Here is a 25,882-nt window from a genome sequence, read left to right as displayed (position 1 = left end):
ATTAATAGCTGGAACTTCATCTACAGTATTTTTACTTTTGGGTTTTATTCTGAAGGCCGGAAGTCTCCTCTTGTTGTCAATGCTGGGCGTCATGTGATCACCCACCCATCACGTGTTGTGCAGAAACTCCAGACTGAAACTGAAGATTTAAATTCATGAAACAAGTCAGATTACTTTTTAATCTCATTTAATCTGATTTTTTTTAATCATAAAGCTTCAATCGTGTCATTTATGTCAAAACACACCTTCACAAATTACACCACACCCATCATGACTAATGCATGAGCATACACATTAAAAGCTGCTCTACATGATGCCGATTCTGTTAGTTTCACCTTTACACCACACACTGCTGTGACCTTTGACCCTGCCCCCGCCCTCCTGAAAAGAAAGAATGACTGCACGCGCTGACAGATGGAGCCTCAAATGTCTGCAGGATTTGATCTGTTTTTCCTCCAGCTGATGATGATGTCACCTGGATGAAAGCTCCACCCCCACATTTCCACCAGCATTTTCAGCAGGAGGAGGAGGCCATGTTTCAGGACTCCCAAAGGGTGAATTCACTTCCTCCTGTAGCCAAGAGGGGGCGCGCTGTCCTGCATCTGTAAGGAAGCAGTGGGCATAGATGGGGTGGAGGTGGCAGGCGGTACCAAGGCCTCGTCCTCTGTTTGTCTCCTTGGCCGGATCGTGAAGAGAGGGCGAGCCGGGGCGAGCGTTAGTCATCAGCGTCGGGTTTTAAAGGAGGGTCGGCGTCCTCGGAGGCCACGGGGAACGTTTTCTTCCCACGCTTCTGCACGTGATCCTCGTTCCTCTTCTCCAGCGCCACGATCTGTCACAGCGAAGACACGCGTGGGTTAAAGATGGAGGACAGAGTGTGCTGACTGCGAGACTGTGCGTCTGTTACCTCAGCCATGAACTCGGCCTCGTCCTCCACGCCGACAGGGATGTTCAGTCCGGATACCGTGTTGAACAGGTCGTACACGCTCAGAGCCTCGCTCACCCCGCGCTTCTGGAAGAACTGCAGCAGACAAAACAGCAGCGCCGTCACAGGTCACGCCGTTTACACAGACAGCACTTTACAGGAGGCCGGCAGTTACCGTGGAAACGTTCCTGCAGTCTCTGAAGAGGAACTCCAGGCCGTGAGGATGAGTGGGCTCGATGGACTGACTGACGTCGATCAGCCACACCTGCACAGAGGAGAGACGGGTTTGTCCACACAGGAGACGGACATGAGACAGGAAGAGGAAGACAGACGTACCTTCCCCTCGTGCCACAGCATGTTGTATTCACTCAGGTCAGCATGGACCAGGTTACACTCCTGATACAGCTGCTGCATCATCTGCTCGGCACAAAGAAGAGCAGAAGAAACATCATCAGCTCACCTGCTGCGAGGAGAGAAAGTCTGAACCAGGACCGGATTCCTGAGCGTGTGAATATACAGAGCACGTGTACGTACATGTAGGACCTGGTAGAAGGCGTTCTTCAAGTCCTCTGAGCCCAACATGGCGTCTTTGAGTTTGGGTGCAGGAACGTGGTCTTTACCAATAAACGACATCACCAGGATGTGTTTCTTCAAGAGCACCACCTCGGGACAGGGGATCTCCGCTTTCTTCATCCTACACACACACAGAACCATGTCACGTGACGTGTTACAGGAGAAGAGGAGGGTACGAGCAGTGCAGGACACCGGTTACCTGGTGAGGTTGTGCATCTCCTTCTCCGCCCACAGCCGGATGATCTTGCGTGGGTTCAGTTTGCTGAACCGCTCTTTGAAGCGATAGTCGTCTTTGATGTAGCGGTCTCTGTTCTTGAACTCGTTCAGTGTCGTTTTGAACACTTTCAGCACCACTTCGTCTGGGACGGGCTGCTCCTCCAGGCTGACACACACACACACAGACACACACACACACACACAAGTCATTAACTTCTAATTCTTCTGACCCTCTCCTCCCTCCCTCTCCTCACTCACCTCCCTCCGTCAGCATGGAACACCACAGACTCCTTCCCCGTGCTGATGCAGCCATTGATGTTTTCCAGCACGCCGGCGCTCACCATCTTGTACATCAGCAGACGAGTGCGAGGGTCCACCGCTTGTTCCTGAGGAGAGAGGAAGCATCGAGTCAAACAGAACCTTCAGCCGCGGTGCAGACAGGCGTCCCTGTACGTACGGCGGTCGAGTGCTCCTTCTTCTCGTGCAGTTTGGCGCTGCGTCTCTGCTCGCTGTAGCAGTGCTGCTTTAAGGAGTTAAAGACCTGATTGGACAACTTCAGGTCCATCCCCAAACCATCGCCGACGAGGACCTCAGGAGCGAACTGTAGGCAGAGTCAAAGGTCATTGGAACAAAGTGTTTTCTCTCTTTGATCTCCAAATGTGCCGAGATATTTTAAAAGGACGTACGTTGTCCATGCGGGCCGTGTTCTTGCGACCGCAGGTCACCTCATCATGTTTGGTTGTGATGTTCTTGCCTTTCCCAGAGAACCCTCTCCGGGGCGTGGTCTGAGGTTTTTCTGTGTTAACACACACACACATAATAACAACCTCATGAAGTAAACTGGACTAAAATGGGGCAGAAATCCGAGGCACGTGGACGTAAACAGTGCTGAGCTCCAAGGGGTTTCTGTTATTTTGTCCACCCCTCTGCAGTTACCGGCTCTGTAGGGGTCGTCTCTGGTGTCCTGCCAGTCCACCTCGTCCTCTGAGCTGTCGCTGCCCTCATACGGATGGACCATCCGGTAGTTCTCGAAGGAGATGGACACTGAAGACAAACAAATATCTCACCTCAACATACATGAAGTCCAAACATGTCCCTGCTGCTCTGTGTGTGTGTGTTTGTGTGTGTGTCAGGTGTGTGTGGTTCTACCTTTGCTGTCTCCGTTGAACTTCTTCTCCTCCCGGCGGAGCTGATCATCAAACTCGCGGTCGTACTGCATCTGCAGCATCTGAGCTAGCATCAGGTCACTCGTGGTGTCGGGAGCGTCGTCTGACAGCAGGAGGTCGACGCCAGGACTGAGAGACGGAAACATCAGGACAGACTGACAAACATGTACCTAATGAAGCCTCAACAATCTGTCAGACTGTTTACTTTTATTGTAATGTTTTCACACAGGTGTATTCTTAAAGCAGCTGCGACTTTACTGAACTGCCTGCAATAAAATCTCTGTGTCACTAGAGGGCATCAGTTGACGTTTCAGACACTTCCAATAGTTCCATCTTTTCACATTTTGACACCAATATCTGCTGCTATCAAAGTGTTTGTGGATAAAACTCAAACGTAAGTGTATGTGAGTGATGATCCTGCTCAGTGTGGTTTCAGCAGGTGAGCTCACTCTGGGAGTGTCCGGAAGGCGCTGTCCTCCTCGTCCAGCTGCTTGGCCAGCTGCTCACTCATCACTTCAGTCAGAGAGCAGGTCGGAGCTGCCGGGGCCACCGAACCCCACGGGCTCTGAAAACAACCGCCAGTAACAGTTATCATCCCAGTGACATCAGGACTCACAGCAGCGAGAACAAGGATTCATCTTCTCTGCAGAACATCCACAGCACTGAAGTGTCACAATTATAAAAATAAGATTTATGATGTGAAGTTTAAATCTGACAATTGCACTAATATACAATCAATAAACAATACATGTGACCTGCAGGAGTCTGTGTTTTCTCTACGTTTATACATTTGTTTGTTATAAAATCTAAAGCTGATAAGTTGATTGTTCTGTCAGTGATTCACCACAGTGAAACATGTTTGGACATGTCGGAGCCAACCGCGCCTACATGTGCGTCACCTCAGCCACGCCCACACACCACGGTGACACGAGTCCAGAAGTTTAACTAAAAATGAAAACAAACCAAAAACACTCCTGAACGTTCTGTCCCGTGCTAATTCTTTTTCCAGACAAACTAATCATAATGTGAAGAAGTTTCAGCCTTCAGGTTTCACAGATCACATTAGGTCTGTAGGTTCCTTCCTCTCAGACTGGATATAAATGATGATCACTGCCGCATGTGGACACTTCTGTCCCCCTGGTCTTCCTGTAGAGGACAGTCACAGAAGTAGCACCGTGACTCCTTGTTTTGGTCAGTGATCATCAGCTCATTTTCATGTGGAAGTTCTGCCGTCATGGCTCCCCGGCTCTCTGTCTGCAGCCTTTTAAGGAGAGGACAGTCTCCGAGGCCATGTTGGACACAGGCTAGCACTGGTAGCTAAAAAAGACCCATAATCCTACTAGTCTCGAAAACCCAAACACCAACGAGACACGACATACGAACAGAACCACGCAACACATCTCCTTACCTTTGTTGTTTGCGCTGTGACTCCTGCTTGATCCATGATTTCGATAAAGATGATCAATCGGTTCTTTCTTTGGAGAGTGAATGGTGGCTAGCCGCTGAGCTAACGTTAGCGAGCAGATTTGGAGACAAACCGTCGTGGAACAGACACGAATAAAAACGGACCAAACTATGACACGTTCAAGAAATGATATGTAAACTTCGGCAAATACGAAACAGACAAGTTACAGTCAGAAACCAACTCGGTTTAAATAAATAAATGGTTGAAACGAGGTAGAACGAGCCTTCTTCACCGAGGAACTCCACAACTGTGAACCTTGGCACAACAGGAACTACGTCACTACGTCACGCCTTCACAATAAAAGTCCTCACGCTGTTGTTGTCAAATTATTTTGTTGATGTATATTTAAAGTGATGTAAGCTAAATATCGATCTACAAAAAACAACAATAATAACAAAATGGTCGTTTTTTGGCAAAAAATGCAACCGTAAAATTAGTAGTTACATAAATCAGAATAAAATCTGATGCTAATAAACAAAAAAGAAAGAAATGATCCCCAGCAGGTATGCACGAACTAATGAACACGTGTGTAAATGTGTATATGTGTAATATATCCCTGGATACAACAGAACTAAGGCCATATATTGAATTATATACATTACATAGCCTCTGGATTAGCGCGTACTCGCGTGAGCGCACCAGTCAGCGTATGTGTGTGCGCGCCCAATCTCTGTCCAGGTTGGCTCATGGACGCGCACAGTCACGAGCAGAGAGGTATGTGAAGTCAGCCAAGTTCACGTTAAAGACACCGGAAACCGGCGGAGAGACGCTTCAGTCTAAAAGCACAACTGCTGCCAGAATTCATCTGCATTCATTTATTTTGTACAATAAAGGACAAAAAAATATGTCATTCAGAATTAAACAAGGGATGACGTCACTTCATTAAAATAATTGTGACACGAAGCTTCAAAGACCATTTTACATTTTATTTGATCGTTTATTTTGAAGGTGAGAAGCGGAAGCGGACCGCGTTGTTCATGACGTCTTGACGGCGGCGGAGCATCCTGACGTCTTCTCTCTCGGAGCACAAAGTGAAAACGCACCTCCTCCTCCTCCTCCTCCTCCTCCCGTTACGATGCCCACACGGACTCACAAGGACGGGCTCCATCATCTGTGACGCCTGCGGGACGGCTTTGTTTTTATTTCGTCATTTTTCTGCCGTTTCCTTCTCTTACATCACGCGGAGATCTGTTTGGTCCGCGGGATGCCGATGGCCACCTCCAGCACCAGCGCCGCTGCTGCCACCGCCGTCCTCAGCATCAGCACCAGCGTCGGAGGGCCGTCAGGACGGCCGGGATTCAGCCAGCACACCTAGCAGGTCGCTCCACGGTGAGTCCCGTTTAAACATGACTCTGAATGCGGCAGAGACGCGGGTACATCCCGGTACTTTCGGAGGATGCTGCTCCGTTTCGCCTCCTTGTGAGGACCCTCAGCCCACATGAGGTCACTTTGAGCATCAGACATGCAGACCAGCCTCAGTCCGCGGGACCTCTGTGTCCCCGCGGACTCACAGATTGGACAACATCTGACACAATTAATGTGAGCGGCAGATGGGGAGCAGCGGGGGGCGGGGCGGGCTGGGCAGGGGGTCATCTGTGGGAGGAACACCCGTGGAAGGGCAGGAGTCACGGATCCCAGCACAGCTGTGGGGAGGAAGGCATGTACACAGAGAGGAGAGACAACCAGAGAGAGCAAAAACCAGAGAGCAAAAACCAGCAAGAACCAGAGAGAACCAGAGAGCAAAAACCAGAGAGAGCAAAACCAGAGAGAGCAAAAACCAGCAAGAACCAGAGAGAGCAAAAAGCAGAGAGCAAAAACCAGCAAGAACCAGAGAGAACCAGAGAGCAAAAACCAGAGAGAACAAAACCAGAGAGAGCAAAAACCAGCAAGAACCAGAGAGAACAAAAACCAGAGAGCAAAAACCAGCAAGAACCAGAGAGAGCAAAAAGCAGAGAGCAAAAACCAGCAAGAACCAGAGAGAACCAGAGAGCAAAAACCAGAGAGAGCAAAACCAGAGAGAGCAAAAACCAGAGAGAACAAAACCAGAGAGAGCAAAAACCAGCAAGAACCAGAGAGAACAAAAACCAGAGAGCAAAAACCAGCAAGAACCAGAGAGAACCAGAGAGCAAAACCAGAGAGAGCAAAACCAGAGAGAGCAAAAACCAGAGAGAACAAAACCAGAGAGAGCAAAAACCAGCAAGAACCAGAGAGAACAAAAACCAGCAAGAACCAGAGAGAACAAAAACCAGAGAGCAAAACCAGCAAGAACCAGAGAGAACAAAAACCAGAGAGAGCAAAAACCAGAGAGAACAAAATCAGAGAGCAAAAACCAGCAAAAACCAGAGAGAACAAAAACCAGAGAGAGCAAAAACCAGCAAAGAACAGAGAGAGCAAAAATCAGAGAGAACAAAAACCAGAGAGAGCAAAAACCAGAGAGAGCAAAAACCAGCAAAAAACAGAGAGAGCAAAAACCAGAGAGAACAAAAACCAGAGAGAGCAACAACCATCAAAAACCATAGAGCAAAAACCAGAAAGAGCAAAAACCAGAGAGAACAAAAACCAGAGAGAACAAAAACCAGAAAGAGCAAAAACCAGAGAGAGCAAAAACCAGAGAGCAAAAACCAGAAAGAGCAAAAACCAGAGAGAACAAAACCAGAGAGAGCAAAAACCAGAAAGAGCAAAAACCAGAGAGAACAAAAACCAGAGAGCAAAAACCAGAGAGCAAAAACCAGAAAGAGCAAAAACCAGAGAGAACAAAAACCAGAGAGAGCAAAAACCAGAGAGCAAAAACCAGAAAGAGCAAAAACCAGAGAGAACAAAACCAGAGAGAGCAAAAACCAGAAAAAACCATAGAGCTAAAACCAGAGAGAACAAAACCAGAGAGCAAAAAAAGAAAGAATTACATCCTTCTATCAGAGATAAAGGATCAATTTGTCTGATTTTAAACACATTACACGGATTAATGACATATTATTACCAATGTTCTATATAAATATAAAATACAAAGAGCGTTGCTAACTTTAGCTTGCTAGCTAACAAATGTAGCAAAATACTATCCGCTATGGGCTGATCTGGTTGCTAAATTTGCTAGCTTAGCGTTTGCAACTAATTTCAACAGGTACAGTAATGTAACTCCGTTACAGCTAACTGGCTAACGTCATCACAAGCTAAATGCTATATGAGTGTATATATCTTGTTAGCTCGCTATTGTAATGGGACTAAGTTAATGTAGCTGAGGATTGATTGACAGGTTGGGCACTGTTAACCAGCTAGCTGTACCCTAGCTTCACAGCACAGATCGCTGTTGTGTAACTGAAGCTAACTGCAGTTCACCTAACAACCACAGGTGTCACTGTTGTGTTTTTTTAGGGTTCTTCTTATCTGAAACCGTTTGTAGCACTGTTATATTCTCAGGGAGGACGTGTCCTCTGTCCTCTAACTCTTCATCTGTCCCCACTCTTAGGTTGAGGAGGTCCACGTTGGACACTGTTGCCTTCACTGATCTTTGAATATTTTGTACATCAAAACTGCGGAGCATCATTTTTCTTCTTCGGGCTTCATCATGAAGAAGCAGAGACTCAATAAAACCTGAAACCAAATCCTGACAGAGCCATGAGAGACAGCAGGAGGAGGACGGAGGCTGAATGGGGAGCCAATTAGGACACAAAGGATGTAAATCTGATGTTTACTGCCTGGAACAGACGAAGGGACTCGAACTGAGCATTTTAACCAGCATCAAAAACCAAAACCTGATTTTCAGCCTCATGTAGGAGAAGACAGCGCTGATGATTGTTGGACAACAACGCAGGGAGGTGCGGCGGATTGTACAGCACACACAGACGACCTCGATTGTTACGAACCTTTAAAGGAAGGATTGTTTCTCATCTCTGATAAATCTGCAGAGGCAGCGACTACGATTGTGTTACGGGCAGAATCACCCGGCAGGTTTGATCCTAAAAAACTGGACCTGTTGGACACTTAGTTGAAAGGTGGACAAACAGTCATCTGTTATTTATTTTGGACGTTAGGATCAAAACCTGAACATGATGACCCATCTGCACGCCGGCCTGAGTCCAGAGACGACAGAGAAAGCTCGCTTAGAGCTGAACGAAAACCCGGACACTCTGCACCAGGACATCCAGCAGGTACGCAGCTGCACTTTGTGAGACAACAGCCTGAACACACCGAAACATAATCACTGAATGTATCTGTTGGTGCTTCCTGAAGGTGCGGGACATGATCGTGACGCGGCCGGACATCGGCTTCCTGCGAACGGACGATGACTTCATCCTTCGATTTCTCAGAGCCAGGAAGTTCGACCAGGTGGAGACGTTCAGACTGCTGGCGCAGTACTTCCAGTTCAGACAGCAGAACCTCGACATGTTCCAGAGCTTCAAGGTCTGTACCTCCTCCAGATTCTTACCCTCTGACATCGAAAACCAGTCTTTACAGAGCTGCATCCAGAGTCTGACGAGGAGGCAGCAGTCTGGGTGATGTTATCCTGATCAAATGGGGGTCAAATTAAAACACATTTAGGGTTTAACTCCCCTTTGAGCAGTAAGTAAACCAGATCTGAAGGTGTATACTGTCCTTCTAGGTATGTTCACCTAGAACCTCACTTCTACCTCACTTCTACCTCACTTCTAGGTATGTTCACCAGACGAAGACTACCTATACGGTGGTCTTCGTCTGGTGAACATACCTCCATAAGTACTCATCCAGGTCAGATTCCAGGACACCTCTTCTGCCCTCATCCATCGTCTTCCACTTATTCAGGGCCAGGTTAAAGAAGCCATGTTAAAGAGGAGCTCAGATCTCCCTCTCTCTGAGAGGTATAATCCATGTCCACCGTGTCCTCTTTCAGCATGAGAGTGATAAGTGTCTGTAGGAGTGGTTTTACCCTGAGAGTCCTCCAAAGGTCTCAGCTCCTCATCCTCATTTCAAACATCTGTACCTAATTGGCTCTGAGTGGTCTTGTTCTCAGAGATTATGACCACGACTGATGCCAGAGTCACTTTTTCCACTCCGATCCTTCCCTCGACGTGATGAGCTCTGACCCTATTGTCAAAGTGGTTTAAGTTTTTACAGCTGCACTGTGGTCCCTCTGTCTCTCTGGGAGACAGTCTGACCTCCCAGGTTCATCTGTGTGACTCGTTTTGACTCCTTCAGGTGGATGACCCTGGCATTAAGCGAGCGCTGATGGATGGTTTCCCAGGTGTCCTTGAGACCCCAGACCAACACGGGCGAAAAATCCTGATCCTGTTTGCTTCCAACTGGGACCAGAGCAGGTAAAACCTGTGATCTGTGAGGATACTGGAGCAGGTTTTAAATCCTGAACTCAGTGTCCCGCTGTGCTCCACACACACACACACACACACACACACACACACACACACACACACTTCTGTCAGTGTATTGAGTGGAAACACAAAGGGCCTAATGAGTCACTTCTGTCAGGCTGTATTTAACTCTGCCAGCGTCACGCTCTCTCTAACTATTGATTAGCTGCCGATTGACTCCTCCCTCCTTCAGGAACTCCTTCACAGACATCCTGCGGGCCATCCTGCTCTCTCTGGAGGTTCTGATAGAAAACCCAGAGCTCCAGATCAACGGGTTCATCCTCATCATCGACTGGAGCAACTTCTCCTTCAAACAGGCGTCCAAGCTCACCCCAAACATCCTCAAACTGGCCATCGAAGGTCTTCAGGTAAGCGGTCAGGTTCAGCCGTCCGACTCCTCGTCAACGCACTCTCACGCGTCCTCCTGTCTCCTTTTTACTCCTCAGGACAGTTTCCCGGCTCGCTTCGGAGGAATCCACTTTGTGAACCAGCCCTGGTACATTCACGCCATGTACACCATCATCAAACCATTCCTCAAAGACAAGACCAGGAAAAGGGTGACCACATGTTTCTGTCCTCACCACCTCCTCTTCCTCATCTTCCTCCTCCTCCTGCTCCTGTTTCCTTCCCTCTTTGCAGCTGTTAACCCCTCCCTCCTCTCCTCAGATTTTCCTCCATGGTAACAACCTGAACTCGCTCCACCAGCTCATTCAGCCTGAGTGTTTGCCGTCAGAGTTTGGCGGGACGCTGCCGCCGTACGATATGGGCATCTGGGCGCGGACGCTGCTGGGACCCGACTACAACGACGAGACGGAGTACACGCTGACCTACGATGCCATGCACGTCAGGGAGAACTGTGGGGGAGGAGACAAGGATATGATGAAGAGGTGAGGAAGGTGTTAGCTTCGTGTTAGCTTTGTGTTAGCTTCGTGTTAGCTTCGTGTTAGCTTCGTGTTCTCATGAGGTTTCACAGGATCACGTGTTTGTGTTTCAGGTCTCAGTCGGTGGTGGAACCAGGAACTCTTCGACAGACCGACAGGGAGACCAGCACACCGCTTCTGGCCCTCGACTGAACCCACACACACATACATACACAGACACACACACACACACACACACCTTTGTTCTTCTATCTTTCTGAGGACCATTCAAGTTGAAGGTTAAAGATTGAACACTGGGTCCTCATGTTGCAGTCGTCCTACACCTGAACCTGAACTGAGCCTGGGACAAAAAGTTCTCACTACCCAGCTCTACACCACAGGTCCTCAGAAACACAGAAGGACACACACTCACTCACACAGCTCTGTCCTGTCTCTGAGCCGTCCGATGCCTCCAAGCTGAGCCTCTGTCCATCCAGCAGCTTCTGTCCTCAAACAACAAACACACCACGAGTCGGTGCGTCACCTCCAGCACGGCGGTCTGCTTCTGCAGGACTGCGACGCTGTGATCAGACACGTGATGCGGCCTTGTTTCTGTGAGCCGGAAACAAACGTCTGTGGATCAAACTCACTGACGTCAGGCTGCCGAAGAGATCAATCAAATCAATAATGATGGCTGCACCAACAAGGATCCTTTACACAGAGTTTACACTCAGTTATAACTTATCCTTTAAATTGGGTCTGACTGGAGGATCATCTGCTCCCATAATGCTTAGAGCTACACAGGAAGTGTAATGTTGCCATGGAGACAGACATTCTGAAGAACTCCTCTGCTGTGTCTAATCAGAGGGCTTTACTGTGTTTTATTGTCACCGTGAAGTCAGCTGTCAGCAGTTTGATGCAGAGAGTCTGATCTGTGCCTGCTCAGGTAAACACAGGTAGTTCAGCAGCTAACGAGCCCGATAGTTCTGCTGGCGGAGACAAAAAAAACATAGCGAAAAGATGCATCCGATGGAAGCGAACACGAAGCCAAAGGAGGGACAGTATTTATTACAAAGTATAATAAAGGGAAGTATTGTGTCAGACTTTCTGCTGCTCCCATCTGAGCAATCATTTAAACCCGCTTTAAAATGTGTAGGTCAAAGTTCAAAGATCCTTCTTGGTGAAACCAAACCGTAAATGTTGAAAAACTTCACACGTAAAGGAAAATTTCAGCCAAACGTTTTGTAAATGTTGATAAGAAAACCCGTCGGGCAGCAGACAGAAGGCAGAACTTTCACCTTTATGTTTGACAAACTCACTTCACATCATCTCACCGCACACACGCTCGAGACCGACACTACAACCAGCTCACGTGCACGAGTCCAGAGTGAAGTGTTTCAGGACGCCAGACGCTCCGCTCCATGTGAACGATTGTTTTTATTTGACGATTGTATATCACTGTTACTGTTAGTATTACTGCACTGCAAAACGAAAGTGACACACTGGCCAACTTTTATTGTGAAAGTCAATTTATCTTCACTTCCTGCTGTTCAAAGGATGAAAATAACATAGCGTGGAAAGTTTTTGTTGTTTTTTTGCAGTACGACTCATCAGGGCTACACCGAGCAGTAAACTCCACCCGACTGTAATGTATTTAAGTTCAATGAATGTATAAACATTTACACCAACGTGCTGCTGGTGTCGGTTATTTCACTCTTATTTTGAAAGGATGGTCAATGTGTTTCATCACCACCATTAGCTGATCCATTAACAAAAAAACACGTCTAGTTTCCAAACACACACACACACACTTTTTTTCCCAGTTTTCTTTTTTAATCACTCTGATGAAACAAAAACCAAACACGTTTTTTTATGGTTGCAATTTCTTGCATTTTTGTAATTTTTATATAAATATAAATCATCTTTTTTAACACCTAGTGTGCTACTGTGCAAAAGTGAAGAAGAGTGAGACAGAAGAAGCAGTGGTTGATTTAAAGTTGAGGTCTTTCTCTCTTTAGTGAGTTGTTGTAGTGTTTGTAATTCACTATTTAACTCCAAAAAACCTGGAGGTGAGAGAACAGCTTTCATGTTCAGGACACAGCTAGAAAATAAAAACTGAATTTCACACCGTCGTGGATCCGACAGGTCTGACAGAAGTACCCAGACAGGTCTGACAGAAGTACCGCATGAGTTCAGGTTTATGTCGAGTCAGTAGTATCGCTCAGGAAAAAAAAAAAACGTGTCCGTCCTTCAAGTCTGATCCTTCCACAGAGGTTTTAGCAGTTTATTCACCGGTCAGTCCGTCCGTCCGTCCGTCGGTCAGACCTCTGCTCTTCATCAGACTCAGGTCACAACAATCCGCCCCCCCGTCACTTCAGTTCTTACCCTGGACAGTCCACCGGGCTCCCGACATCTAAATGGGGCTCAGGGTCTGGCGCTGGTACTGCGTCAGCTGCGGATGCCACACGTCCACGATGAAGATGAGGCGGTAGCTGTCGGCATCCTGCCAAACCTCGTGTTCGAAGGAGTCGTCGAAGATGAGGACTTTACCTTCCTCCCACTCTCTGAGAAAGCGAAGGTGAAGAAGAGGTCAACAGAGCGAGAGGACACACACACACAGACTCAGCAAGACTCAGCAAGGCGATAACAACAAAACCCCTCAGGTCTCTGTGAGATATTTTTGGATTGTTGTTCTTTATAAAAACTACCCTGTGAATTTAAAATGTTGATGTTCTTCTGAGTGCCTGCTGAGCTGGCAGTGTGTAAATTCCAGGTCCCACCACACGCTGTGAAACATGAGCAGCAACTTGGCCGGTTAGCTCAGTTGGTTAGAGCGTGGTGCTAATAACGCCAAGGTCGCGGGTTCGATCCCCGTACGGGCCAATCACCTTTTGGTGTTTGAGACCCATCAACACAGAGACAGGAGCACTGAAAGAACAAATACAAAACACGCGTGTGGTACCTGGTCTGGTTGGTGCAGCGGATCCTGCAGCCTTGTTTTGGGATGACGAGGCCGAGGTGCATCCTCAGCCTGCAGTTTGTGGGTCCGGTGTGAGGCCACACGTGAGTTCCAGGCTGCATCACGGAGAACTTAATCTACAGGAAAAAAACACACACTCAGTGTTAAAAGGGGAAACATAAGAAGATTAAACACAGCTCACATTTCTACTGCACCATTTGAGGAAGTGACCCAATAATCAGTCCATCTCAGACGCTTACTGTCAGGACAGATGGACTTTATGTGGTAACAGCACACATGTTAATATTTCTTCTATTTTTAGCAGCAGCAGCTCTGAAGTATGTTTTTATCTGACGGCTCATTAAAGGCTGGAAGTTTAGGCCACAGTGCCTGAGGAGGCAGCTGAGGAACAAAGAGCAGCTGAACCTACAGAGACAGACTGCTGTTGGACTGAAGCACAGCTAACGGCCTGCCGGCTCTCACCTGCCCTCTCTTGCAGCCGGTGGCTTCAGGAAATCTCTCCAGCAGCGAGCAGGTCTTTGGGACACCCTGACAAGAATTTCCAACTTTTCTGCCTGAATGTAAACAAAAAGTAACACACGTCATTTCAGTGGCGATGACGCAGAGGCCGTTGTGGGTTCATCCTCTGCTGAGTGTGTACCTTGCTGCCACAGTGTGTACTGGCCCCACTCGCCCTTCTCTCTGAGGTTTTCCTCCTCCGGTAGGAACAGTCCTGTGTTTTGGTCCATCACAGCCAGAGCCTCGTCCCTGATCATCTTCCAGTTCCTTTCCAGCACCTGAGCGCACACACACACACATATGAAACATGCTATGTTACACTGTACACACACACACACAGTCTGACAGGGTACCTTAACCAGGTCAGTGTATCCCGTCTCTTTGGGCATCCACCAGGGCTGAGCCTTCAGTCCGTCCACATTGTACAGAGATCTCTGCCACACAGAGGCGAAGTGTCCTCGCTGGTGACCCAGCTCATACCAGTGATACGCCTGGAGAGACACAACAATTATTTTTTGATTTATTTTCCTGTCCATGTCTGAGGACAGCCGGGGCAGGGGGAGTAAACACAGCCCCGCCTAACACCCCAACAGGACCTCCTGTGTGAGACAGAACAGGACTTTTAAACACTCCTCCAGACAGATCCTGTCAGAGACACTCACGTTGTCGTTGTCTCCGACCCTCTGCAGAGCATCTCCCAGGTGGAAATAAAAACGCCCGTCGTCTGTTCCCGGCTCGCCGGACTCCAAACCCCCCTGTAGGGAGACAAAGGATGGACAAGAGTTTCAGTCTTCACTCGTCCTCTCTGAAGACATTAATGGATGCTGGACTTTCTTCACACGTAAACATATGTGTGATGTGTGCGCCCACCCTCAGGTACGGTATGCTCTCTGAGATCTTGTTCTCTGACTTCAGGATGAAGCCGTAGTGAACTTTGGCAAAGCCGTTGCCAGGGGCAACCTCCAAAACCTGAAAGGGGCGGGGCAGAGAAGAGCCAATCAGTAACAAGAGTTCAACAGCAGTAAACACAACCAAATCCCTGTAACACACACACACACCTCTTCATAGACTTTTTTGGCTCCCTTGTTGTCGCCTAGCAACAGATAGGCGACGCCCAGGTCATTCTTCAGACTGACGTCCTCTGGGAAGATGTGGACCAACTTCTCCAGAGTCATCAGAGAGCCTCGCATTCGACCTGACAGAAAAAAAGATCAATAAAGCTGAGAGGGAACAAAGTGCCACATTAGACTGGTTGCCGGTGTCTCTGTGAGGTGTGTGTTGCGTTACCCAGGAACTGCTGCCTCTCCGCTCGTCTCTTCAGTGCGGCTCTCAGGAGGTCGGAGGTCACATCGGGAAGCTCAGCCGCCTCTCTGTAGGTGTTGATGGCTCTCTGCAGCATGTCGTTGCTGCGCAGCTTCTCCGCCATGTCGTCCTCTGACTGCGCACACACACACAGACACACACAGTGACTCCTCGTTGACATAGTGCTGTTCTTTATCTGATCCATCAGTACCTGCGCCTTCCCGTAGCGAGCACGCGGACTCTGAGGAAACTGCTGCACCAACGCCTCAAACGCTTTCAGCGCCTCCTCCGCCTTCCCCTGAGAACAGAGGGTCAGAAAACAGGCCGCTGAAGTAATTTACACAAATATACAGACGTTTAAAAAGGGTGTGTGGGTGGGTGTGAATGTGTGTGTGTGTGTGTCTGTGTGTGTGTGTGTTCACCTTCTTGCGAAGCTTCTCTGCTGCATCGATTTCTGCTTTAATGGTTTTATCAAACTTGTTCAGTAACTTTGGTTTCTTCTTCTTCGCTGGAGGACAGATGGACAGACGTCAGGACGAGAACATCAGGAAGTTGTTGGTTCACACCAGTTTATCAGTGTTTACCTTTATCTTTGAGCTTCTCCTCGGCCTGTTTCTCTGTTGTTACTGCAACACATGACAGAGACTCAGAGCTCAAAGTCAGGTAAACAAACAAACAAACAAGGAAAAGTAGCCATCTCACAACATGGAAGTTCTCAGACCGCCTTCTTCAACCTCTGTAATATCACTAAGATCAGGAGCATCCTCTCTCAGAGTGATGCTGAAAAACTCCTCCATGCTTTTGTTACTTCTCTCCACATCACTGCATGAACAGCTGCAGCTGATCCAGAAGCAGCAGCTAGAGTTCTGACAGGAAGCAGCCAAAGGATCATATCTCTGCTGTTCTAGCTTCTCTTCACTGGCTCCCAGTGGGTCAATAATACACTTCAAGATCCTTCTCCTCACCTACAAGGCTCTTCATGGACTAGCTCCATGATCTGTGCAGGACCTGATAGAACCATATGTTCCTAACAGAACAGTCAGATCTCAGAGTGCAGCTTTACTTGTAGTTCCTAGGATTCATCATCTCATGGTAGAGACCCTGTGTGTGTGTGTGTGTGTGTGTGTGTGTGTGTGTTCTCACCCTCACCCTCTGCCTCCGCCTCTCTCTCGGCCTCTCTGGACTCTCTCTGTGGTTCTGCTGCTGGTTCTGATGGTGTTTCTGCTTCTTCAGCTGATGGTGGATTTACAAAAACACATCAGTGATGCTGCAGAGCACTCGTCCTGTTTTATAAACCCGATCTTCTGAATTAAAGTGTCTTTGCTTGCCTCTGCTGCTCTCACACAGAGCGCAGCAGACAGTGGGCTCATATTTAAAGACATTTGGTTCATACTGCACCTGCTTCCTGTGTGAACTTGGAGCTCGTCAGGTATCTTTCAGCTTCCTCTGCAGACAGACACAAACCAGGATCAATCATCATGATTAGTACGGGCCATCATGACTGTTTCTAACTGTGGAGCTACAGATCAGCTGCTCTCATCTTAGCATCACGTCTCCACCTGCTGGTCACCGCCGCACACATGCTGGATATTCACAGGACAAGATGGCGACACATTTGGAGTTAAAAAGTAGAAACAAAAAAAAGTATATTGTTGAAGTATAAGTCTGTGCAGACTCGTGTTAATAACCACCTTTTAAAGACCTGTTACACATCAACATCAAAGACAATCAAACTGAACTGAACAATAAAACATCGATCTGTTGGACTCACCCACGGTCTCCTGTGGAGGTGGATCCTCCACCAGAACTGCAGGGAGAAACATGTTATTTCACACTTTAGTGTACAATAACAAACAAAGCTTTTTGTTAGCAGAAATGTGACGCTCTGACCTCCGGTGGTGTCGATGCCGACGTCATTCTCTGAAAAGGAGCCGGACAGAAACAAAATGAAACATGATGAAGCTGACGAAGTGAACAGTGACGGAGAGTTACTGACCGAAAGGATGAGCGCTGTCCCGAGGATCGTCTGACAAACACACGGATACACAATCATCAGAAAACATGAGGGGAAAAACGCAGCATGAACAGTTTGGAGGAGTTAGACTGACCTGGAACAAAGTCGTCGTCCACAGGTGGAGGAAGCGGGACGGCAGCTGGAGGCATCAAAACACAGTTTAACAAACACACACACAAGCAGCAGATACAGAGGATGATGGGAGCAGGAGGAGGTTCAGCTAGAGGCCGCTCTGCAGTCTGAGTGACCGGGACCGAACAGCCCCAGATAGTTTCCCATGTCTGACACTGATACAGGACTGCTGGCCTTCATCTGGCCCTGGTGACATGGATGTCTGAGTCTTTAGTGGCCCACATGTAAAACAGTGAAAGTGGGCCTCGACTGGCTAAGATGTGGCCCAGTAAGCACCGGGTAGCCTGCCTGTGAGTCTACAGTGGCCCAGATGTGGGTCAGTTGTGGTTCATTTGGTTCAGTTTGGTGGAGGTGTGGCTGTGGTCTGACCCATGTGCAGCTCAGCAAACAGATGTGGACCACATGGTGTCATCATGCCACGCCATAAGTGGGCCAGATATAAATGCTAAAGTGAGCCAAATTTGGGCCGCACCAGTTTTGCTTTCTGGGAGCTCAAACACCGTGCAGCCAGATCCAGTGCTGATCAGAGCCGAAGTGTTTGAAAGGTCTTCCTGACAGCTGAAGCTGGTTTAGCCCACAGAACACTAGCATGCTGCTAATGGCTGCCGATTGGTCAGATTAGGACTGATGGGGACAGGAAGTCCTCTCTCCATGGCAGCTAGAGTCAGATAGGGGCTCTGGCTGATGTGACCAATCAGAATGGAGGATGCTGGGTGACATCACTGATTGTTATAGAACGGGATTTATTTATTAATTATTAATTTAAAAGATGTAAAAAGTCTAAAAACAGAACTATAATTCTTGTTTGTCAACATCGAATGATCTGCATTCACTCTGATCTGTCTGCAGAGCGCCCCCTGTGGGACAAAAAGTGCAGTAGAAATTATCTGGAAGCATCTAAAGTGATGAGTCCACATCATGCTAACATGCTCGTGCTGATCTAGAACTGTGTGCGATCTGGGATCAGTGAACACATGCAGCATGCAGGCAGCTACACACACATCACAGACACACAAACAAACAACAACTCCAGGTGGGTGTAGCGTGCAGCAGCCACAGTGGGGCAGCACCAACCTTGGATTTCAGACTCCACATCCTGAGATCCAGAGACTGGATCAGACACAGAAGCCATAAAGTTACTGTGAGGCAGTCAGCTGATCACACAGGCAGCAGCTACAGTGTGCATCCACAGCCTGATCCATGACAACCACGTCATGTGACCAACCTTACCTTCATCACCGAGGGCTGGTGCAGGGCCGCTCTCTGAAACATGACAGCCACGTCTCAGTCAACCAATCAGCATCATTTGGTTTTAAATGAACACACACACACCTGTTGTCTCCTCAGTCAGGGTCTGGGACGTCGTGGCCTCCGCTGGCTCTGCACCTTGCTGATTGGTCGTTTCATCTGATGCCTTACTAGTTTCTTTAAAAAAAACACACACACAAAGATGTTCAGTGAAACTACACACCTGAGACTCAGAGGGAGGAGTGTGTGAGTGTGTATTATTTCTGCACTTGTGTTGAAACCTTAAACCTGAGGAGCAGAGAAGGCCTCCATCTTTGTTTAGCATTAGCATCAGCTCATTGGGATCACCTGGATCTGTGTCAGACTGGTTGTACTGGGCGGCTGCCAGGGTGAAAGTGAAGCAGGGTGGAGCTGGGACCGAGCTCCATGGAGAGTGTGTGTGTGTGTGTGTGTTTTGACACAGAGCCGGGATCAGTGTTACACTGAGCGGAGGCCAGCAGAGGCAGACGAGCCTCCAGTCTGCATTCACAGGTGGGAACCAGGCGACACCCACTGACGGGGTTCTCAGGTGTCAGCTCAGCAGGATCAGACAAGCACCGTGTGTGTCTGTGTGTGAGTGTGTGTGTGTGTGTGTCTGTGTGTGAGTGTGTGTGTGTGTGTCTGCGTGTCTGTGAGTGTGTCTGTGTGTGTGTCTATGTGTGAGTGTGTGTGTCTGTGAGTGTGTGTGTGTCTGACTGTGTGTGTGTCTGTGTGAGTCCTCACCTGTTTTCTCCTCAGCTGAGTCTCTCACATTTGGCGTCTTCGCCGTTTTCAGCCCTGATGAATGTTCAGAAAGTTCACATTTTAAATCACAAACACTCCCATGAAAAGGAGGAAAGAGTTAAAAATACAGAGATACGTTTGTTTTGTGGATTTTGAAGCACAGAAAAGGTCGACAGCAACGTTTTAAAGCCAGATTTCTCACAAAAACCCAAAAAACGTAAACATTTTTGACTTTTCTCAAAACCAAACTTCAGATTTTTTTCTTGTCTGACCTTATGTTTTTTTTTAAATTTCCAAATTACACACATGTAATAATTTATCATTTTACTGAGTAACAGACAAAAACCTGACTGTATGTTTTCAGTCATGCTGAGTCGGTTTTATTCAACAAATTGTGACATAAATGAAAACAGAACAAGAGCAGAGCTGGCGGAGCTGATGTGGTTTACAGCTCAGTGTGTCAGACAGAAGGACGGGTCATCTTCATCACCTCTTCATCACAGACTGAGGTTTTATTACAGCAGGACAGAGACAAAGTCATCCTGGATTCAAAGCAAAACTTTATTTATCAACACTTTTTGAAGGAAAAACCATTGTCGCACCTGCATCATCACAGCGAAGGCTAAAAACAAGCTAACAAGTCTCCACATACAAACTGAAGCCAGACGCTTCAGACGGACGTCCGGACTGGACCTGAGCCATAAACTAGAACCATGACGCTAAAACGTCCCACTGCCAGTGAACTGGACTGTACAGTGTTTTCTTAAGGTTAAGACATTCATTGACTGGATGCAAGAACATAAAACAATAAAAACCGGTTTCCGAGTGTTCAAGACTGGACTTCAGCGTGCTCACAGACACTGAAAGAATCCTGACCACTTCATGCTGAAGTACATATTTAGTATTGGAAGGAATCCTGTGAAAGCCTTCTGAAGGTGTCGTGTTTACAACTATGGGACAGACGGACGTTTAAAGCTGCTGCCAGAATGAAGACCATGTTTGTCTTCTGTACATATTGTATGTTAGCATGTAGCCGACACACTGTGAACACGCATAAACGTACTAATTATCACCTGAAATGTAACAAAACACTGACATGGGCAGTGTGTGTGTGTGTGTGTGACAGCTGCTGAAATACAAAAACCAGAGGACTTCAGACTCCCCCATCATCAACTTCCTGCTGTGTTCCAACCAATAGCATTCAGCTCCACTCATCTGTAATCTAAGGCCAGCCAATCACAGTCCTAGCACCATTTATGAGGTCACCGCTGTGCCATCATGTCATTTTTTTCTTTTCCACGACGGTCTTCTCTCTCCTCACGGCTGACACGCCCGCTCTCTCCGTTTTCTCCGCCGTGGGCGGAGCTCTCGGTTGGGAGGCGTTGGTCTTCTTTGTGTCATTGATGGCGGCGCTTCGCTGTCTTTCCTTAGCGAGCCTCTCCGCCTCCATTTTCACCCGCAGAGCTTCTTCTCTGGCCCGTCGTTGCCTCTCCATCAGCTCCTTCTCTCTCGCCACATTTTCCTTCTCCGCCTTCTCTCTCTCCATCCTCTCCTTCTCTTTTCTCACGGCCATTTCTTTTTCTCTGACGGCCTTTTCCCGCTCTAATCTCTCCCTCTCCTGTGCCATTCTTGCTCTTTCTCTGGCGATGCGCTCCTTCTCCACCTGTTCTTTCTCCATCCTTTCCTTTTCTGCTTTTTCTTTGGCTATTCTCTCTCTCTCCTTAGTGAGCCGCTCTCTCTCCAGTCTCTCTTTCTCTTGCCTCTCCCTTTCAGCTCTCTCTCTGGCGATCTTCTCCCTCTCCAGTCGTTCTTTCTCAGCTTTCTGTTTGGCGAGCCTCTCTCTCTCCAGTCTTTCCCTCTCTTTCATGATGCGCTCCCTCTCCAGTCGTTCCTTTTCTGCTTTTTCTTTGGCAATTCGTTCTTTCTCTTGTCGTTCCTTCTCTCTGGCGATTCGTTCTCGTTCTCGAGCGACGCGTTCCCTCTCCAATTGTTCTTTTTCTGCTTTTTCTTTGGCAAGCCTCTCTCTCTCGAGTCTTTCCCTCTCTTTGGAGATGCGCTCCCTCTCCAGCCTTTCTTTCTCTGCCTTCTCTCTGGCAATCCTTTCTTTTTCCAGCCTCTCCCTCTCTAATCGTGCCTTCTCAGCCTTCTCTCGCTCCAGGCGTTCCCTCTCCTCTCTAGCTGCCTTTTCTTTTGCCAGTTTGTCCTTCTCTTGTCTCTCTTTTTCAGCCCTCTCTCGCACCAACCTCTCCCTTTCAGCTTTCTCTTTTGCTTCCCTCTCAGCCCTCTCCTTTTCGGCCCTCTCTTTCTCAAGCCTCTCCTTTTCGGCCCTCTCTTTCTCAAGCCTCTCCTTTTCGGCCCTCTCCCTCTCAGCCCTCTCTTTCTCTGCCTTCTCCTTTTCGGCCCTCTCTTTCTCTGCCTTCTCCTTTTCGGCCCTCTCTTTCTCTGCCCTCTCCTTTTCGGCCCTCTCTTTCTCTGCCCTCTCCTTTTCGGCCCTCTCTTTCTCTGCCCTCTGCTTTTCGGCCCTCTCTTTCTCAGCCCTCTCCCTCTCAGCCCTCTCTTTCTCTGCCCTCTCCTTTTCGGCCCTCTCTTTCTCAAGCCTCTCTTTCTCAAGCCTCTCTCTCTCAGCCCTCTCTTTCTCAGCCCTCTCCTTTTCAGCTCTCTCCTCCTGCACCCTCTCTTTCTCAGCCCTCTCTCTTTCAATCCTCTCCTTCTCTTCACTCAGTTGCTCCTGGGCAGCCTCTAACATCTTCATCTTGACTGCCCAGGCTGCCTCTCTCTCCTCCTCTTCTTCTGCAAGGAAGGCCCTGATCTCGGCCAGTGCAATGCGAGCGATCCTCTTGGCCTCCATCTTCTCGTGAATCATTCTCAGCTCCTCTCTCAGAGCCGAGCGCAGCATGGCGCCTCGGACAGGACGATCTGAAGTTTGAGGTTACAAAGATTGTTTTTGATTGATTGTTGATCACCAGAACTCGTTTAGTAAACCACGGCAACCAGGAAGTGTTAAGAAATGCAGGAAACGAGATTTTCATCACAGCAGGGCAAAGATCAGAAGATAAAAACTACCTCGAGTGGTGTTCTTTCTATCAGAAGCTTCTGCTGCACTACCTGCTAACACGGAGCAGAAAACAGTCGGTCACACACACTGTTTAACAAAGAACTCACACACAAACCCAATAGCTTCTGGGACTATACCTTCTGGGACTGTAACATCTGGATCTGTGGCCTCTAATGTCCCGTCTTCTAGGATGACACACACATCAGTGTTTGATACAGAAGGTCTGCATGCCAACAGCAAAAGTCAAATCAACACACAGACCACACATTTTCTGATGGTCCTTAAGAACATCCATCAGATCTTCATCACAGATTGATGCTAAAAAAACTGCACTTCCACCACATCCTCACACATGAACGCCACATTTACTCAATCAAGTTTTTGCCAGATGGGCAAAATGAGACATCTGCTCGTGTAGCTGAGCCTCTCACGTATAAAAGCCACCAAAAGCTTTAACTTTGCTGCAGACAGGAGCAAACCTGACATTTTATGGGGATAACTTGTCCAATCTCTCTCCACCATTTTGGTTACCATGGTGAGCCCCATCTTGAACAACACTTCTCACCACAGGTGTCACTGACCCCTTCTTACCATTCTCTTATGGCTGGTTTGGACACTCACTGTTAGACATGCGCTTGGCTTTAGTAAAGATGGCCGCCCTGTTAATGCTACAGCCTTGCTGTGCTCATTTAGTCACTCAGCCGTGCCGGGACGTTTACCTTTACTTCTCCCTCTCCTCTTCACCTCTTTCTTGTCCTCTGCAGAAGCAGACACACCTGTCAGGTGAGCGATCAGCTGAGTGGGAGTGATAGGTGGGATCATGCACACACTGAGAGCACAGTACCTGTTCTCCGCCTCTCTCTCCTGACAGTGTGACCTTTTAACCTCTTGTCATCTGAACGGACAGGAAAACAACGTTTAAAAGAAAATAAACTGCTGCTTCTGGAGACGACGACTGTCGTAAACACCAACACAAAGCAGGTCTGATCTATTCCTTCCAATTCTATGCTTGCAGTGTGTCATCAGCACACACAACATGCACGTCACAACACACAGAGCAACAACATGGAGCCGAAGAATCAAATGAGTGGAGGTGTTTTACACCAACACCAACCATGTTAGACGGCTACGTGCAACATCTGCAAAGGAAAATCATATCAGATCAATACTGATCGTCTGCTGGTACAGAAACCTCAGGGATCAATATTATTACTGGACTAACATGGATAATCCCTGCTGATAGATAACATGATAAATGTTGGTATATGAACGGTATGTGAAAATCAGTGGCTTTCAGACACAAGTCCTCTTTATGGTGCAGTCATTAATGTCGCTCGGACAGGGTGATCCATTCGATCCAGGGAGGAGTGTATTGATCTGTGAGCCACATGAAGGCCTTTCATATGTTTACAAAGTGTGTGTTTCATTTTAAGACAACACTATTTCAAACCACACGTTAGAAACTGCATCACCACAACACTGCAGCACATTTATACTACATGTAAAAAAAGTACATGGAACTGAGCCTGCATTACATTTTAACCCTCTGAACTCCAAACCACTTCTGTGTGTGTGTGTGTGTTTAAAAGACTCTCTGAGTGTTGGTCATGTGACTGCTGCTCTCATGTGAGTCCAGCATGGCTTCCTGCTGGGTGCTGAGGAGGACAGGACTGTTTGGATTTTATAGGATCTTGTTGGAGTGAATTCACACGTGTAGAATAAAAGTGGTTTAGATGAAATATTGTAGGTTTCCATTTTCCCACATTTATTGAAGGACCGTCAGAGGCCAAAGTCTGAGGATTCTTTCTGTCAGTAAATAACAGGATGTGTTTCAGGCAGGTTTTGGAGTTCAGAGGTTTGGGGGTTTTAGATATAATTTACAGGGGACATGGTTTCGGAGCTCTGTAAGCTTCCTTCATATTTCCACTGAATGGAATTAATCGTTCTTATCATTCAGACAGATGTAAATGTCAGAATAAAGGCGTTGTTCTGGTTGTGTCGGATGTCTTTTGGCCTGTTTGGCCCTGCAGCAGACACCATCAGATCCTCTGCACCACAGAACATCCTGGTCTGCTCCTCATTGGTCTGTACTGGGACCAGGCAGCCTCGCTAACAGCTGGCTCTGTGGCTCTGCCTCCTGTCCCCTTATTGGTTCTGGAGGTCCATTATGACCCCTCTAACTTCCCCATCATCCGAGGAGGTCGCCCCGCCCTCTTCCTGCGCCTCAGCCGCCGCCTGTTCCTTCCCCTCCTCCTTCTCCTCCTTCTCCTCGCCCCGCTCTACAGGTGAGGACACTACGTCATATAGGAAGGTGAAGAAGCCATAGATCCAATCAGAGCCCTCCTCAGCTAAAATATTTAGAACCTCCTCAAGCGACTCCGCATTCGCACTACCACCGCCATCTTTGGTCAAGCCTGACGAGAGAGAAGAGAGAGAAGGGAGGAAGGATGGAAAGGGTGGAGCATAAAGGAAGGAGTGGCAGGGAGGAGGCACAGAGGAGGAGTGTGAGGAAATGAAGGGAGGAGTGAAGGAGGTAGGAAGAGAGGGAGGAACAACGGGCCGCAGGATGGAGGATAACTAACAAAAAAGGGGGGATGGTGGTGATGATGCAAGAGAAGAGAAAGATAGTGAGTTAAAGATGATCGGCAGACATTAAAAAGCCTTTCCTCCCTGTCTCTGTCTCGTCAGGTCATCTCTACACCTGCTGTCCTCACTACATCTGTCAGCCCGGCCTGCCTGCAGGTCCGATCAGGTCAGCCAATCACTCACCGAATCTTTGTCATGTGACTGCTGGTCTGCTGTCAGTGTGTGCTGAGGAGGTTATTTTTACAGAAGAGATGTTGAACCAGAGCCGTTGGAAAGTCTGAATTTTGATGATTCTTGGTTTTTTTTTCTCCTGGCAGTGAAGAACAGTTTTTGGAGTTCAGAGGGTTAAAGCTGCAGCAGCTACAATAAATATATTTCACAGATCTGCTGGATTAAAAATAAATGTGGAAGTCTTTAGCACTGTCAGCGTTTCTGTCGTCATTTTCTGCCGAGTCATGCTCAGAAAAACCAGGTGGTACGACTAGCATGTGTAAAACACAGTGTTAAATCACTGGTGGTAAGTAAAGGACAGTACTTTAAATAAATCTTTAGCTGACACACACACACACGTCCACCTGAGCCTCAGCACCTGCTGCGTCAGTGCTTAAAGCTGAGGGACTGATACCGGACTGTAAACCACATCAGCAGAGCGCTCAGACACAAAACAGGCAGAGAGGAGGACTAAGAGGACTTGCCGAGCAGAACTTTGGCGTCTTCCACATCGAAGTCTCCATCTCCATCTGTGTCGTAAGCCGTCAGTTTAC

At 47.9% G+C, this 25,882-nt stretch overlaps 4 protein-coding genes and 1 non-coding gene across 19 annotated transcripts in view; 3 read left to right on the top strand and 2 right to left on the bottom strand.

The window, feature by feature from the left end:
• The window catches only part of LOC114452823 (NLR family CARD domain-containing protein 3-like), a 1,046,161-nt gene that overhangs the window by 115,752 nt on the left and 904,527 nt on the right, over nucleotides 1-25,882 (top strand). The gene's annotated exons all lie outside the window — the stretch shown is intronic.
• On the bottom strand, nucleotides 171-4,616 carry riok3 (RIO kinase 3 (yeast)). The gene is made up of 13 exons (XM_028432367.1): nucleotides 4,286-4,616; nucleotides 3,327-3,442; nucleotides 2,861-3,006; nucleotides 2,648-2,755; nucleotides 2,398-2,507; nucleotides 2,169-2,312; nucleotides 1,970-2,097; nucleotides 1,695-1,877; nucleotides 1,457-1,616; nucleotides 1,259-1,339; nucleotides 1,098-1,187; nucleotides 905-1,018; nucleotides 171-829 (listed from the first exon to the last, which is right to left on the bottom strand). Exons 1-13 carry the CDS (start codon nucleotides 4,319-4,321, stop codon nucleotides 716-718), a joined length of 1,530 nt encoding a protein of 509 aa, XP_028288168.1. The 5' UTR covers nucleotides 4,322-4,616; the 3' UTR covers nucleotides 171-715.
• Nucleotides 5,380-11,130, top strand: LOC114452867 (clavesin-1-like). The gene is made up of 8 exons (XM_028432385.1): nucleotides 5,380-5,671; nucleotides 7,806-8,487; nucleotides 8,570-8,740; nucleotides 9,512-9,630; nucleotides 9,875-10,049; nucleotides 10,128-10,238; nucleotides 10,348-10,568; nucleotides 10,676-11,130. The coding sequence occupies exons 2-8, from the start codon at nucleotides 8,386-8,388 to the stop codon at nucleotides 10,752-10,754; spliced, it is 978 nt and encodes a 325-aa protein (XP_028288186.1). The 5' UTR covers nucleotides 5,380-5,671; nucleotides 7,806-8,385; the 3' UTR covers nucleotides 10,755-11,130.
• Nucleotides 12,366-25,882, bottom strand: part of unm_hu7910 (un-named hu7910) — an 18,776-nt gene continuing 5,259 nt past the window's right edge. For 3 of the 14 annotated variants that reach the window (XM_028432314.1, XM_028432316.1, XM_028432326.1), the window contains 23 exons: nucleotides 25,814-25,882; nucleotides 19,478-19,531; nucleotides 18,800-18,892; nucleotides 18,698-18,730; nucleotides 18,542-18,577; nucleotides 17,430-17,474; nucleotides 17,318-17,347; nucleotides 17,212-17,241; nucleotides 17,093-17,128; nucleotides 16,720-16,767; nucleotides 16,465-16,554; nucleotides 15,906-15,947; nucleotides 15,744-15,829; nucleotides 15,533-15,619; nucleotides 15,307-15,457; nucleotides 15,078-15,214; nucleotides 14,890-14,988; nucleotides 14,682-14,774; nucleotides 14,373-14,510; nucleotides 14,162-14,297; nucleotides 13,984-14,075; nucleotides 13,504-13,637; nucleotides 12,366-13,105 (listed from right to left, as the gene is read on the bottom strand). In XM_028432314.1, coding sequence (XP_028288115.1) covers nucleotides 12,955-13,105; nucleotides 13,504-13,637; nucleotides 13,984-14,075; nucleotides 14,162-14,297; nucleotides 14,373-14,510; nucleotides 14,682-14,774; nucleotides 14,890-14,988; nucleotides 15,078-15,214; nucleotides 15,307-15,457; nucleotides 15,533-15,619; nucleotides 15,744-15,829; nucleotides 15,906-15,947; nucleotides 16,465-16,554; nucleotides 16,720-16,767; nucleotides 17,093-17,128; nucleotides 17,212-17,241; nucleotides 17,318-17,347; nucleotides 17,430-17,474; nucleotides 18,542-18,577; nucleotides 18,698-18,730; nucleotides 18,800-18,892; nucleotides 19,478-19,531; nucleotides 25,814-25,882 — 1,910 coding nt within the window. In that variant the 3' untranslated portion in view covers nucleotides 12,366-12,954. Of the gene's footprint in view, nucleotides 13,106-13,503; nucleotides 13,638-13,983; nucleotides 14,076-14,161; nucleotides 14,298-14,372; nucleotides 14,511-14,681; nucleotides 14,775-14,889; nucleotides 14,989-15,077; nucleotides 15,215-15,306; nucleotides 15,458-15,532; nucleotides 15,620-15,743; nucleotides 15,830-15,905; nucleotides 15,948-16,464; nucleotides 16,555-16,719; nucleotides 16,768-17,092; nucleotides 17,129-17,211; nucleotides 17,242-17,317; nucleotides 17,348-17,429; nucleotides 17,475-18,541; nucleotides 18,578-18,697; nucleotides 18,731-18,799; nucleotides 18,893-19,477; nucleotides 19,532-20,023; nucleotides 22,394-22,540; nucleotides 22,586-22,669; nucleotides 22,718-23,251; nucleotides 23,309-23,376; nucleotides 23,428-25,813 lie in introns of those variants that run through there. The other 11 variants (XM_028432315.1, XM_028432327.1, XM_028432319.1 and 8 more) reach the window with 10 other exon arrangements.
• On the top strand, nucleotides 13,351-13,424 carry trnai-aau (transfer RNA isoleucine (anticodon AAU)). The gene has a single exon. It is a non-coding gene; the product is annotated as a tRNA-Ile (tRNA).

The sequence above is a fragment of the Parambassis ranga genome, chromosome 20 (genome assembly GCF_900634625.1).
Source record: "Parambassis ranga chromosome 20, fParRan2.1, whole genome shotgun sequence".
NCBI lineage: Eukaryota > Metazoa > Chordata > Actinopteri > Ambassidae > Parambassis > Parambassis ranga.
The sequence above is the reverse complement of the archived record's forward strand: the minus strand, read 5'-3'. Positions and strand labels throughout refer to the sequence as shown.